General features: G+C 40.4%; 1 protein-coding gene across 2 annotated transcripts in view; it reads left to right on the forward strand.

Moving 5' to 3' along the window:
• Nucleotides 1–548: 548 nt before the first annotated feature.
• The window catches only part of KLHDC1 (kelch domain containing 1), a 31349-nt gene continuing 17645 nt past the window's right edge, over nucleotides 549–14252 (forward strand). Inside the window, exons 1-7 of one of the 2 annotated variants that reach the window (XM_037393550.1) lie at nucleotides 549–827; nucleotides 4930–5000; nucleotides 8028–8145; nucleotides 9093–9211; nucleotides 10981–11059; nucleotides 11970–12053; nucleotides 14082–14165. In XM_037393550.1, coding sequence (XP_037249447.1) covers nucleotides 726–827; nucleotides 4930–5000; nucleotides 8028–8145; nucleotides 9093–9211; nucleotides 10981–11059; nucleotides 11970–12053; nucleotides 14082–14165 — 657 coding nt within the window. In that variant the 5' untranslated portion in view covers nucleotides 549–725. Of the gene's footprint in view, nucleotides 828–1165; nucleotides 1229–4929; nucleotides 5001–8027; nucleotides 8146–9092; nucleotides 9212–10980; nucleotides 11060–11969; nucleotides 12054–14081; nucleotides 14166–14252 lie in introns of those variants that run through there. The other variant, XM_037393551.1, reaches the window with a different exon arrangement.

A 14252-nucleotide genomic window follows, 5' to 3' on the forward strand; every position in this document is an offset into this window, starting at 1 on the left:
TAGCTTCTTGCTTCGGCTGCTTCTAGGCTGTAGGTTACACAGCACTCACAGGATCTTTCTCTCTAGGGTCAGTAATTTGAACTCTTATACAATTGTTTCAAGTAATATCAGCTACTGTTTCATAGCTGGTATTTCTGGCAGGTGCATAACTCCTCTCACCTTCAGAGAGACAGCAATCTGCTGCGGTTGTCTTAAACTACCTCCCATCTTGAGACCCAAATCTTCCATCCTCGCACTGGATTTGTGCTTAGGTATCCTTGCTGCTTTTTTCCTCCCCTTACGCTCTTTATTCACAGGCTTCTGCATGGTTTATCAGGCCTTCGGTGTCGCACCGCAACTTTCCACACGCCTCACCGGGCCGAGGCTGCGTCCTGGCCCAGGGCAGGAGCCTGCGCCCACGCTGACAGGGCCCCTTCCACGCGCTGTGCCAAGGCCAAATCCAGCGAGGCGCACCCACACGCCCGCCGCCGCGACCCCCTCAGCCCGGCCCGGCTGCAGCGCCGGGGGGCAGCGGGAGGGCGCCCGCCCGCCGCGCGGAGCCGCGGGGAAGCCACAGCCCCGGCGCCGAGGGGAAGGTGACGCCCCACACTTTGGACCCTCTTCGCTTCCCGTCCGCCTGAGGGGAGCGACGGGCAGAGAGCCGCAGCCTCTCCCGGAGGAGGCGGTGGCGGGACGCGAACACTGAGGCAGGCGAGCTGCTGCTTCCTCCTCCTCCTCCTCCTAAGATGGCGGCAGACTCCGCGGAGCAGTTCTGCGTGGCCGAGGAGCGGAGCGGCCACTGCGCCGTGGTGGACGGGAACTTTCTCTATGTGTGGGGAGGATACGTGGTAAGGCGGGAGGAGGCGGCCGGAGGGCGCTGGGGGCGAGGACGGGAGGAAAGCCGAGTGGGGACGCGAGAAGCGGCGCAGCGGGGCGGCGCGCTGCCGCCCGGGGGGAGCCGGCCCGAGGAGCCCCGGGGGAGCGGAGCGGAGGCGGAGGGCGCTCCCCCGCCGCATGGCCGGGCCCCACATCGCCCCCAACCGCCCCCTCAGCCGGCGCGGCCCCTCGGCGGGCCGGGAGCGGAGCGCTGTTTTCCTCAGCGCGAGCGCTGATTGGCTGCCGGGGCCGCGCGTCCTGCAGGGGCGGCCGTTTTAAATGGCGGCGGCGGCGGGAGCGGCGGTTGCGCTGAAGAGAAGGGCGCGAAGGGAGGGAGAGCGCCCCTCTCATCTGGCTGGCCCCTTCTCTGAGTGTAGGTGCCTCAGCGCTGGCGCCCGTGGCCGTCTCCTAATCTGTGTTCAGGTGCCTCCATCACGGAGCATGCGTTGGGGAAGGGGCTGGTAGAGCCGGTTTGCTTCCCCTTTCATATAGACGTGCGGCAGCTGTGCGCTGGGAGTGCTGCTGTCATCTCCCTTCCTCTGGGGGGTGACGGCTGTAATTTGTGTCTGTACATAATTCGTGTTCTTGTTCCTGAGTCCCTGCATTTTTTACTGATTAGTAGTTGTATGTTAGGTACCGTGTATCTTCCTCCCTCAGAAAGTAGTTTTGTTACTTCAAAAACAAGCTAGTGATGGACTAAAAACACATCTGCTTTTTTCCCCTTGAAAGATCACTTCTACTTCTGGCATGTGTGAATCTTTGGGACTCTTAGCTTTGCATGAATTCAGTCCAGAAGGGAGCTACGAACATTAAACTACATTAAATACAGCCAGTTCACTTTATCCACAATATTTGTGCGTGTTGGCTCTAAAATGTGAAAGTAGTTGTGCTTGGTATTATTCCTGGTCTTGAAACTGTGTTTCTACTATTGTACTCCATGTTCTTCTGTCTATATTTTTCATGGGCTAAGGTAAACTTTCAAATGTGCAAAGCTTGTTCTTTGGTACTCAACCAAAGAATTCTATTTGAGGCCTCTTGGATTTAAACTTGGAAATTATATGTTGCGCGTGTGTGCAGTAGCAGGGGGAAGGACATTTCTAGGGTTCTCGGGTACTAGTTGCCTCTTCTTGAAGCACATTATAGTTCACTTTCTGGAAGTTGGAATGGTTTTGGTGGGGTTTTTTCGGTTTTTTTGGGTTGTTGTTTTTTTTTTAATAACTAAAAGTGTTGGACTTTTTAGTCCAGAGGCATAGAGCTGGGCAGCTCATGGAATTTGAGGAGTTGCTCTGCTCCTGAACTCGATCTGTGTGACATGGAAAGGTTTGTGCTGCTGGTGACAACCAAAATACTGAAAATATGAACAGATACCGCATACTGGAAAACAAACCCCTGCTGCGGCAGGCAGCCAGGGCAGCTGGCTTTCACTGCCTGGGTTACCCTGGCAGGCCTTCTCTAGATGTTGTGTGGCCAGGCTTGCCCAATACCGACTGTAATGAAGTTGAGGAGCTCTCTGAGGAGCCTGTAAACTGTTCCCACTGCTTTTCTTTCCTTTGCAGGTCTTTGGTAGGTAGTGTTTCTTGTGGCTGCAAGTCACATAGAGATTTGAATATGTATTTTGTAGTGTCAAGAAGTTAGCCACCTTTAGAATAAGCAAATATTTAAATAATGTGAGTCATCTGTGATGTACAGGAAGATTCAGTGTCCTTTTCTGGCTCTAAGCTCCATAATACACTGTATAACTGTGCAACATCTAAGTGATTGGTAATACTTTATGCTTTGGTTTTTAGAAACCGAGGTTGTACTGGCTAGCACAGTGTTTTCAAAGGTTTTCTAATAAAGAATCCTGGGTTCATGGCACAGTCAGAGTGGACAATGTGTTAAGTTTAGCAGAACATCTCTACAAGCGTTTTTAGTAGATTTACATACTGGTTTGTGGAGAGTACTATGAAAATCATTGTTACTCTTTAAGCAGCACTTTACATGGGTGAATCATTTTACTTTTTTACATTTTATATGTAATGGTGGACTGCCGCCTAGCTAACTTATTTTTGGCATCAGCATATTTGCTCAGAGTTGGTTCTGTAGCAAATGCTCAGCCTCTGACCGCTGACATATCTAGATTAAATTGAGTAGACTTCAGCATTTTGTGAAGGCTGCAAGCTGCTTGTAAGAGCAGAGCTTACCTTGTGAAAGGTACCTGGCAGGATAAACTGTACCAAATGTAGTGTGTATGTGCCTGGTTGGCACCTTTCAAATCGAGAAGGTAATAATAAAATGTCTTTTAAAGGCAAGTAATCAATGTCAGTAACAAAATTGTTAATAAGTAAATTTTGGTTTTGTATTTAACTTCTTTTCCTCACATTAATTTTGATTGTGTTTTTTTTTTCTTTTACTGACTCTGGCTGCTTATTCTCTCTGTCTTTCATTTCTTTATAATGCTAAGACAATAATTAATGGTGTAATTGTTACTCAATCCAGTGCTGCAGTTGCAGTCTTTTGGGCTTCCTTCTTCTGTTTGTTATTCTTCCTCATAATTATTTCCCAAATTATTTTTCTTTCTTGCAAAGCTTCTGTTTGGGAGTCTTTACAGATCTGTCTTCCACTGAGGAATTATTTTTCTCCATGTTATGTCATAGGTTAAGCTCTTTTATATTTGACATTTTGTTCTTTCGAGTTCCTTCCGTCACTGCAAGTAACTGTTCTTTTTGTGCTTTTTGGTTACACTGTTGTCTATATTTTCCCCATATGCTAAGAATTGCCTCCTAATTAAAAGTAACTTCCAAACCAAAAGATAATGAGTTTTAATTCAGGAGGTTTATGTTGTTATACATCTTTCTTGGCAAAACATTAAGTTGGTAAATCTGCCCCTTTAGTGAGTGGGCCAGAGGAATTAAGTTCCTTATTTTTAAAATAAATACTTTTTTCTAACTTTGTTTAGTTGTTCAGTTCTTTACCCAGCTACACAGCATGGCAAAATTTCAGTTTCTGGAAAAGATAAAAAGGAGTTAGGAATGAGGAAAAAAATCCAGGGGAAGGAGAACTTTTTTGTCCTGGAAGATGCAGAAAAAAGAACAGCATTAGTACTTTGATCCTTGTCTTTGATTTGTGGAGGTATGAAGGATAACGGATACAGCAAATTTGCTCAGAATGATTGCGGCGAATGAAGAGACGGGACGTAGCTTGATGCAAGCAAATGTCAATTTATTGTACAGAAGCACGAGTTTATATACACTTTCAGAAGCTGCGCGTTTTAAACAGATTGGTTCTTGAAGCTAAGCACTGCATCCTAGGCAATCCCCGATTGGTGGTTAACTACCATCAATTAACAGCAAGGTGTTACCTTTCCTTGGCGCCATCCGTCCCCCACTCCCCTATGCTCTGTATCATGTTAATTGTTGTCTAGACAAGCTCGAGCACATTCCCCTCAGCTAACTGATTGCCACGCATGGTCCTAGTTTCCAGCCCGCTCCTGCAAATGATCACATCAGCGACTGAAAAAATACTTGCTTTTGCATTTTCATTGAGGATGGAAGCATCTTTAACCGTCTCTTTTAAGATTCTTGTTTTTTTAAAATCCATGTTCATGTTATGGTACTGTTGTGCTACTTGTTAGTAGCAGTTGTGTATGTTTCCTAATGACTTGATTGTTCACCTGCGCTCTTTTCTTATTTTTACAAATAGGCTATTGTATTAGTATTGTTTTTTGAATATTGTAACGCTTCTCTCCCCACCAAACTTACTTTTTAATAAACCTCACACCTTAAAATGAGTGATTTAAGATGCTATTAATAACAAAGCTCAATGACATCAGGAAACACCTAGCACTGTGCTTTTAATAGCTTCAAAAAATGAAAAACGTATTTTTTTGAACTTCTAGTATAAAATGTAAGATATTAGCATTATTGAGCTGCCTGTTTAAAATTGTAGTGATCAAAGCAATAAAACTGCTTTGGTAGGTTATCTCCTTAAGATTATTCTGTGTTGCTAAGTAACATGACTTGGTATTTAATTTTAAAATGTATGGTGTATAATGCATAATTGATTTAACATTTGTGAAATTTTTCTTGGTTTTAGTCAATTGAAGAAAATGAAGTTTATCTGCCTAATGATGAGCTCTGGATCTATGAAATGGATAGTGGCTTATGGTAAGTTGCGTAATTTACATTAATACATAGAGTTGATGTTTGCATAGATTAGTTAGCTGCGATGAAAAGACTTCAGTTATGTGAGTTATTGGTCATGTTCCTTGGAGTTTAAATAGCGGATGTTTAATATAAAGACTGAAGAACAGACTGTGTACTTATGAATTTACTCTAGGAGATACATTAATTCCTTTAGTACAATTGTTTTTTTCAAGAGAGTGTTTGAAATGGTCAGCTTAAGGCTGTGTTGTTAAAACAGGTGCATTTTATTTGGGCATTTATTTTGGCTTAGTTCTCCATCCATTAATTTCTGTGTTAAAAGGAATATTTAAACACTGGGTATTTGGATTCTTGATCTATTTACAATTATATGGGTTTTGTTATTACTTAATTCTGTTCAGAGTGTATTTGCATAAATACTCATAACTAACCAGATCTTGCATGTCACTAGCAATCTAATATTTACATTTTATATTCATAGAATTATTTAGGTTGGAAAAGAGGTTTAAGATCATCAAGCCCAACCATTAACCCAACACTGCCAAGCCCACCACTAAACCATGTCCCTAAGCACCACATCTATGTGTTTCTTAAACACCTCCAGGGATGGTGCCTCCACCACCGCCCTGGGCAGCCTGTGCCGGTGCTTGACAACCCTTTTGGTGAAGAAATTTTTCCTCATGTCCAATCTGAACCTGTCCTGGCACGACTTGAGGCCGTTGCCTTGTTCTATCGCTTGTTGCTTGGGAGAACAGACCGACCCCACCTTGCTACACCCTCCTTTCAGGTAGCTGTAGGGAGCAATAAGGTCCCCCCTGAGCCTCCTTTTCTCCAGGCTAAACCCCCCCAGCCGCCCCCCATCAGCCTTGTGCCCCAGCCCCTTCCCCAGCCCCTGCCCGGCTCTGGACACGCTCCAGCCCCTCAGCGTCCCTCTTGGCGTGAGGGGCCCAGAGCTGCACACAGGGTTCGAGGGGCGGCCGCACCAGTGCCCAGCACAGGGGACGGGCACTGCCCTGGCCCTGCTGGCCACACTGTTTCAGATACAAGCCAGGTTACATATTGTATGTGGGAAGAGATTAAAAGTGCCTTTTTTTAAAGCTTTCTGGTGTTTTTTATTACAATGATTACATTCAGTCTGGTAAAGTAGTATCCATCTGGGCTTATATGTTTTTTCTGCCAGCTGTCTGTCTAGTCTCCCACCTGTTTATATATTTCTTGCATACCTGTATTCAGAACAATTTAGAGGGAGAATGGGAGGAGGGGGAGATCAGGAAGGTGTCTTAGAGTATGTATGAATTTCCACATCTCCATGGTCTTTTTTTCCTTTTCTCCTTCCTTTCCTTTTTATAGATTGTACCCTCACTGAGACTGCATTTTGTTATGTTTCTTTTGGTGAAAGGGTTGGCTAAAGCAACCTCATGCTCTCCTTGGTTTTCACCCATGATGTCCCCGTATCATTTGTACTGGTACAGCTGTTTATATGGTCACACGGGAAATTGGATCAGGAAAGTGATCTGGGTTAAATATAACTTTTTTTTTCAGGGTTATTTTTAACCAGGATCCATTCTTGATCTCATTCAGTTTACAGCACAAACAGTTGTACGCATACAGCTGAGTGCACAGCATGACACAGGAACAAGCAAAATGAGAGAGCAAGAGCAGAGGAGGGGAAGGAGGGCTGGCCTGTGGCAGTGCTGGTGCCAGAACAAAAGTACTTGGAAGCAGCGACTTGAGCACCGTATTCAGTAGGGAGGTGCATCATTCACATCTGGTGATTTACCATGTAAAAAGCTTTTCCTTTTAATGGCTGCCTCCAGTTCTTTTAGGTTGGGGTAAAGTCAAGCATCAGAACTCAAAGCTGTAAGAATGCTTTTCTTCTGTATAGCCACCAGTGATGGACAATGAAAATATCTGATCTAAATGTGGATATGAAGAAGGGAATGAATGGATTTGACTGGGCCAACAAGTGTGGTGATATTAGAGCTAGCAGACAGAATAAAAAGTAAAGCAGGCTTTGAAGGTGGGAGACCATGACTGAGAGGGAGACTGGGCCAAGGACCCAGTTGGAGGGCAGACTCAGATCAGGTGGAGAGCTGAGAAAAACGAACAGGAATGGCAGAGGAAGAAAGCTTCAGCCAGAAACCATGGGGTGGAAGCTTGGGCAAGGAGTTGGAGTGCCAGCACAGACAGGCTGAGGTTTAGCTGCTAACTTGACCATGACCAAAGGTGTGGCAACAAGGTGGAAATCCTAAACAAATCACATGCCCTCTGTGTGTGTGTACATGAGAGGGAAGTGCAGGTCCCTATCTTCTGCAGGAATTTGAGATCCTAGGGGAGCTGTTTTCATTGTGGAGTAGTGATGCTAAGCATAGTCTTTGCCTAACGCTCAGCCTCGTGAGTTTGCTAGAAACAGAGGTTCATCAGATAGTTCCATAGTGCTTGAGATGGCGTGACATCACATCCCAGAATGTTACTGGTTTGTAAGTGAGACTAGCAAGGAAAAGGCTAGGAACTGCAGCTGCTGCTGAAGAACAGAGAACTCATTGCTAAAATTGGCATTTTTGAAGATTTTTTTTTTTAACTTACGCTAAATACAGTGCAAAAAGCAGTTTTAGGAGTGGCATACTATGTACCAAAATTAGTGAGTACCTCTGACCTTTATTTCTACTTCTGCCTCAGTTTTCCATTTGTAAAATAACAGCAGTACTGTGTTCTCATTTCAGGAGTTTTGGGAGTTAATACTATTTCCAGGTTTTGAATAATGAATGTTTCAGCTCTGCTCTCTTAATACAGGCTTCACCTCCAGGAAAATTGAGGCACTTCATAAACATATGCACAGTATTCACATAAAAGTCCTCTCAGCTACAGGAGCCTGACTTCATGTATCAGCTGTAGTTTCTACTGCTAGTTGTGGCTAAAACTGTATTTTTAGCTTTAAGTCTAAAATTATTAATACATCTGGCTTGGGTTTGTTAATTTTAGCAATTTGAAAGCAGCATTGTAAGATTTAATGTATGTGCTAAATTGCAGGACAATGCACCTAATGGAAGGAGAGTTACCTACCTCCATGTCAGGAAGCTGTGGGGCAAGCATTAATGGGAAGCTGTACATTTTTGGTGGATTTGATGATAAAGGATACAGTAATCGGGTATTGCATTCTTTTCTTTTCTAACATATTGTATTTGAATGAATACTAATGCTGACCTTTCTGTTTTTTCTGGTGTACTTTGCATTTGAATTAAGGAGAAATTTAAGGAAAGGCTTTATTTTAGTAGAAAAAGTATACTTCTAAACTGACAAAAAAATCAGGTTTTGTTTTAATATTCAACTCCATATATTTTTCTGGGATTTTTCATTGAATCATATCTTAAGAGTAAGACCTTATGAAACTTTCTGTATTTATTGCTGAAAACTGCCAGTGCTTTTCCAGTTGCCTTTTTTTAAAACTATGTTGGCAGCCATAATTGTAATTGATCTCAGAATATCCCTTTTATTTTTGCTTTTTGATAGAGATCGCCTTTCGTATGTATTTAGGTAATAAAGTTAAAATAGAGCTACCGGTTTTCCTTGTAACTGAAGACTGGAGTGGCTAAGTAGATGAAATGAGCTGTTTTATCATTTAGTGTAAATGAAGTCAGAGCTCAGTCCTGACTAGAAAATAACTGAAATTGACCCTGTAATCAGATCTCAGTTTAGTACTCGGTTCCCAAGCCTTGCTGGTTTTTGTAAGTTTTTTTGCAAGTTAGGTAGACAGTTCTGCCAGTGGAACTGAACTGAGAGCTGTTTGTCTTGCAGAAGTTTTTTGCCAGGCTTCAGTTGACTCTGAAAGGAGCAGCGTATTACTGTTCCTCATCTAGCTGAGTGAAGGCAAGGAAAACTTGCTGCTAATTCTCAGACTTTTAACCGTGTTCTTGTGGTGTATTGGACTCTTCCTGTATGTTGCTACATATTGTAAGCTTCACTGTCAGTTCCTTTTTTTTTTTTTTGAAGGAGTGGTGTATTCTGGGGGTGGTGGGTTGTTGTATTTGTTGGTGATTTGTGCTGGAGTCTTTGGCATAATTTATACTGAAAATATTGTAATTTTTTTCTTTTAAGCTGTATTATGTTAATTTGCGAACAAAAAATGGAACCTATAGGTGGAAAAAAATTACAAATTTTAAAGGTCAACCTCCTACACCACGTGACAAGCTTTCCTGCTGGGTGTATAAGGACAGGTAACGCATTAAGCATATTTAATATGTGTTAACTGCAGAGAGGAAGTACTGTAAAGTGAAGAGCACACAGGTTTGGGATTCATGAAACTCTAATCTTAGCTTGACTTGCTGTGGGAGTTTGTGTAACTCTCCTAACAACTTTCTACCAGAGTTTTGTCACATGTGAGCTGAATTAATGGTAAGTATAAACCCATTTTAGAAGAGGGTTTGGAAATTTAGTGAAAGTTTATGGAATGCTTTGAGACTTTAGATAAAAGTCATTATGCATTTACTACTTATGTTTTTAATTTTAACACATTAAAAGATCAGTATAAAAGTTACGTTGCTTTTTTGTTACATTATATGAGCGTTAAATTATTACCTGAAATAAAATATATTTAGTATGTTTTCAAGGATTTTAATAGCATATAAATGCTGACAATTGCAAAGGCATTTCAGTGATAATTTTACAAGAGCCAAGTCAGCCTAGATATTTGTGTTGTAAAAGTTACTCAGTGTATTTAGAAAAAATACTTAGCTAAAAATAAATACTTGGAGATTTTGTGTTTATTACGGAAAGTGTCCAGATATTGTGGTGTGTGTGGTCACAAGAAAGTGACGTGTCAGTGATTTCTTATAGAAGTTATTGTAAGCAAGTAGCAATGTGATACACAGTTGAACACTGTATAATGTAAATGATTTATCTGTTTCTGGACTCCACATATAAAGAGGTTTTGCATAAAGTGTATAATGCCTCTCAGTACTATATCTTGGTTATGTAATTCTAATTTAACTGCAAGATATATGAAATTACAAATATTTGAACAAATTCTCCTTAGCTGTTAATACAAGATTATTCAACACAATCTACTCAGAGTATCATAATCTGCATACTGAGAAAATTACCTGTTTTAGATGGCAGAGTGTAACCTTTTCATTTAATGAAAGTATTTGGGAACAAGCTATGCACCTTTTCAGAAGCATACATTAAAATTTCACGAGCTGTGAATTTGCAGATCAGGATGTCTTGGTGTATTGCACAATGCTTTCAGTTAACTCTGTTTCCCTAGGAATGTCAGTCTGGAATGACCTTCACCATCCCATCATTTCCTAAATTGCCTTCTCCCAAGATCACTAACAACTATACCAAATATCCTCAAATGTTGAAGTTAAACAAAACTTTAGGAACCATTACTTATGGATGGCCATTTCATGGGTGGAATATTAGGCTGGGAGGTGTGTAACAATACTTGCAATGCAATATGTTCAGTAGTGCTTAGTTGAAAGAATCTCTTTATAAGCTAGAGAAAGACTTTGCGGGTCACAGGCAGTCTGTGGGCTGAACCTTGGGAACATTTGTTGTGAAAAGATGTATACAGAAGGCTAACAAATGTAGCAGGAGCACAGGAGTTTCAATAGAAAAGGGTAGGAAATCTGGAAAAAGCATAGGCATTTCACTGTCTTGTGTGTTATGTGTCGTTTTGAGATTAATGTCTTAAAATCTGACTGATAAATAAGCTTGTAGATGGAGGAATAGAGAGTAGGGACTTTGAGTTATCTTGAACCTCCTTCCTTGCTTGTGTGGATTTCTGTCAGGCTTGTTGAGGAGTGTTAACTATTGCCTCATCTAGGTAAGGTTTGCTATGTAATTAGGTTCAATAGGAAATATTTTGTTTATATGATTCATAGTACAATAGGTAAACCAAAATTTGAAATTATTGCAGCTTATTCATTAGAATGTTATTCACAAAACAGCTAACTAAACTTATTTTTTGTTGTTATTCTTTTAGCCTAATATATTTTGGTGGCTATGGCTGTAGGAAGCATAATGAACTGAGTGATTGTTTTGATGTCCATGATGCGTTTTGGGTAAGAGATTTGTCACAAATCAGAGTGTTTTGTCCTTTCTGATTGTCAAAACATGATCTTTTATACTATACTCAGTAAGTATGAAAATCTGTCTGATTTTTCTTGTATTTGTAACATCATCAGCAATGCAAATTAGAATCTTCAAATTAGGTTTGAAATTTCAGACACTGCATGTTGGGAGCGGTGGGTGTTTAGCTTATTCCAAGTACCCGGTGCTAGGCTTTGAGTGCAATGAAACAAAATGCTGTCAAAGCAGAAACAAAGGCAGTATTTTAAATCTGAAGACATATTTTAAATATGAAACTCCCAGAAAATTTTAGAATTTGTTTCCTTGAAGTAACGGTAGGGAATTTATAGCTTCACAAGTCTAACTGGCAAATACTTTCAGTTTTTCTTCAATTTGTTACCCGCAGTGAATGCTGTTACTTCACGATGCATGGATTAGCTAATTTCCTATGATTTCTTACAGTTAACAGAAAGAAAACTGATTATATAGTGACAGGAAATAGTAAGAAGTAGATATGCATTAAGGGAGTATAGGTCCTTACATCAGCTGTTAAATAGTGACTTATTGAAATGTATTACTTGATACAATCTATTTATTCCTGAGTATGCTACCCTAAAAATTAGAAGGTAGAGTTTTCTACTGCAGTGACTGATGTTGGAGCCCAAAGCCCATTTTCAGAAATGTCATCAGCCCTAAAATTCCTGAATGCTGTTGACCTTCAACTAGACCTGAGCTGCTGCATCATTATTTAAGAATATTAACGTATGTGTCTTTTAAGAAAATTCTGTATTTTAGTTTATTTTCTGTTTTGATAGATCATTTCTGGATTTACATCCTTTAATAAGCACAAAGATTTAAAAAATAAAATATACTTATTTTTAATTTTTTAACTTCTTTTTTTAGGAAGGACAGATATTCTGGGGATGGCATAATGATGTTCATGTTTTTGATACAACCACACAAACTTGGTCTCAACCAGCAATTAGAGTGAGTGTTTTTTAGTCTCGTCTTCTGGCACAATTGTGATTTTCCTGCATTTTGAATAGTTATGGTGCTCTAGAAACTTATGTTGGGAGAAGAAATCTGAATATGCTTAGTATTGCTCAGGCTTATAACATTAAACAGGAGGACACTCAGTGCCTGTGAAATGTGGAAAATTCAGAACTGATACGAGATTTTTCTCCCACGGGATGTTGTTAGACTGCTGGTTTTTCTATAATGTGGTTCTGATGTAAAAACCATCATAAGCTTCAGAGAGGTATTAGAAATCTGAATATGTTAGAAGATGATTAACTATTCTGTATCTAGGGGATGGTTTTGAGATAAAGCTTTGTATTCAAGCTTTAAGACAACTGTTTGGAATATAAAATTACTGTCAGCGCTCCATTACTGGAAAGACAAGGCACAGGAATACTCCAGAAATCCATTTAGTAGGAATACCAGAGTGGGGCTGAGGAACGGGTTGTGGAGGTGTTTCAGTGGGCTTCTCACAATGCAAACTTGGGTCCTCTAGAAATGGATCACGTCAATTATACTGACTTTGGGTATCGTTGTAGGCACTGCCAGGGCTTTGGGTCTGGAAGAGTTTTGTGGCTGGAGCACAGCCATTAATCCAGGCCAGCTCCATATTCATCCTGTCTCACACCTAGTGAAGGCCTTCTGGAATGAAGCAAAGATCTTTGGGCAGTGCTTGGTAGAAATGCAGGAAGGGTTTTAATGGTGCCAAACCAAGGTTAACAAACCCCATTTATTTGAACTGTTTTGGTATGAAGCCATTTGGATGATTGTAGCTAATTAATCTGCAACATGGATAACCTATCACAGATAACTGAGAATTGATCACATGAGAGATTAAGGTCTGCCTGGAGATTTCTTCGTCTCCCCTGCCTCCCCCTTTTCATAAAGCTGATAGGTTGGCATGAAGGATAGTATATTGGGCTGAAAGAACAAATAGTCGTCTTGAAATCTGTTCTCTCTTGGTTCACCACTCAGCTTTCACAGACTTGAGGAAGGCAAGGGGAGAGACAGTAAACTCACTATATTGCTAGCTTAGGCCTTCAGTTTTTCTTTGTGAAGTTTATATGTTTTATATGGTTAGTATGCAAGGGTTATATAGTTATTTTAAATGCTGTGTATATGGACTTGCTATATTCCCTTCAAGAGTTAAATGTTGAAAAAATCTGTTGAACAAATATCTCCCAGTCATGCTATATTGTTAGAATAAACAGATCAGATATTAATCAGCAAATACTTTATTTTAATAGTCTTCCAAGGGAACATGTATACTCACTTACCCAGTAATATAGTAATGCACACATTTCTATTTATTGATATTAATATGATAGTATACTATAAAGGTTCATAAAATCCTAGTGAGTTTACGTGAGAACTCAGTCGAAGTACATATGTCAGTAGAAGTATCAGTGTCTGACACTATTTTATGGTCTTTATAGGATGTTCTAAAATTCCTATAAAACTAAATGAAAAGAAAAAGAAATTACCTTTGAAAAATAAAAGCCAATTTTGCTATCTTTATTTCTGATTTACACAGGGAAGACTTCTTGGCATGTGGCTATTGGATATAACATCAAATTTTAAGATCTGATTTCCAGAGATTTTAGTACCTGTTCCTAATGGTTTGCACTTTGGAAAAATAAAGCTGCCCAGGAGTTATCAACAATAACTGAAGTGTTACTGTAATTTTATGCTTAGGAATTAAAGCTAAATTAATTGAATTTAACTTAAATGAAGCAATGATAAATGAGACCAAGAGGGAATATATTAAACATTAGCAACTGAGGGAATGTGATTAAAGCTGTCCTTGGCAATTATATGTATCTTTTAACGTCTATGGAGTCTTGGACATGACTACAAATGATTTTCCTTTTAAAGTTGCAGTTTTGTCAGCATATTGATGCACGTTGGCCTTATCTTTGCAGTCTCAGTGTTACTGACTTGCCACTATCCTCAGCTGGCACTTTGATGTTCTGAAGGATCTTATTTTGGTTCTTTCAGGGTGGAGATCCACCTCAGCCTCGAGCAGCTCATGCATGTGCTGTGCTGGGAAATAAAGGTTACATCTTTGGAGGAAGAGTGCTGGTTAGTGTTTAATTAAAACATTTTATTGGCAGTAATATTATTTCCGTGACAGCTATTTTTTTATAGCAAATTACTTTGTAGTAGAAA

Source organism: Falco rusticolus, chromosome 7 (assembly GCF_015220075.1).
Source record: "Falco rusticolus isolate bFalRus1 chromosome 7, bFalRus1.pri, whole genome shotgun sequence".
NCBI lineage: Eukaryota > Metazoa > Chordata > Aves > Falconiformes > Falconidae > Falco > Falco rusticolus.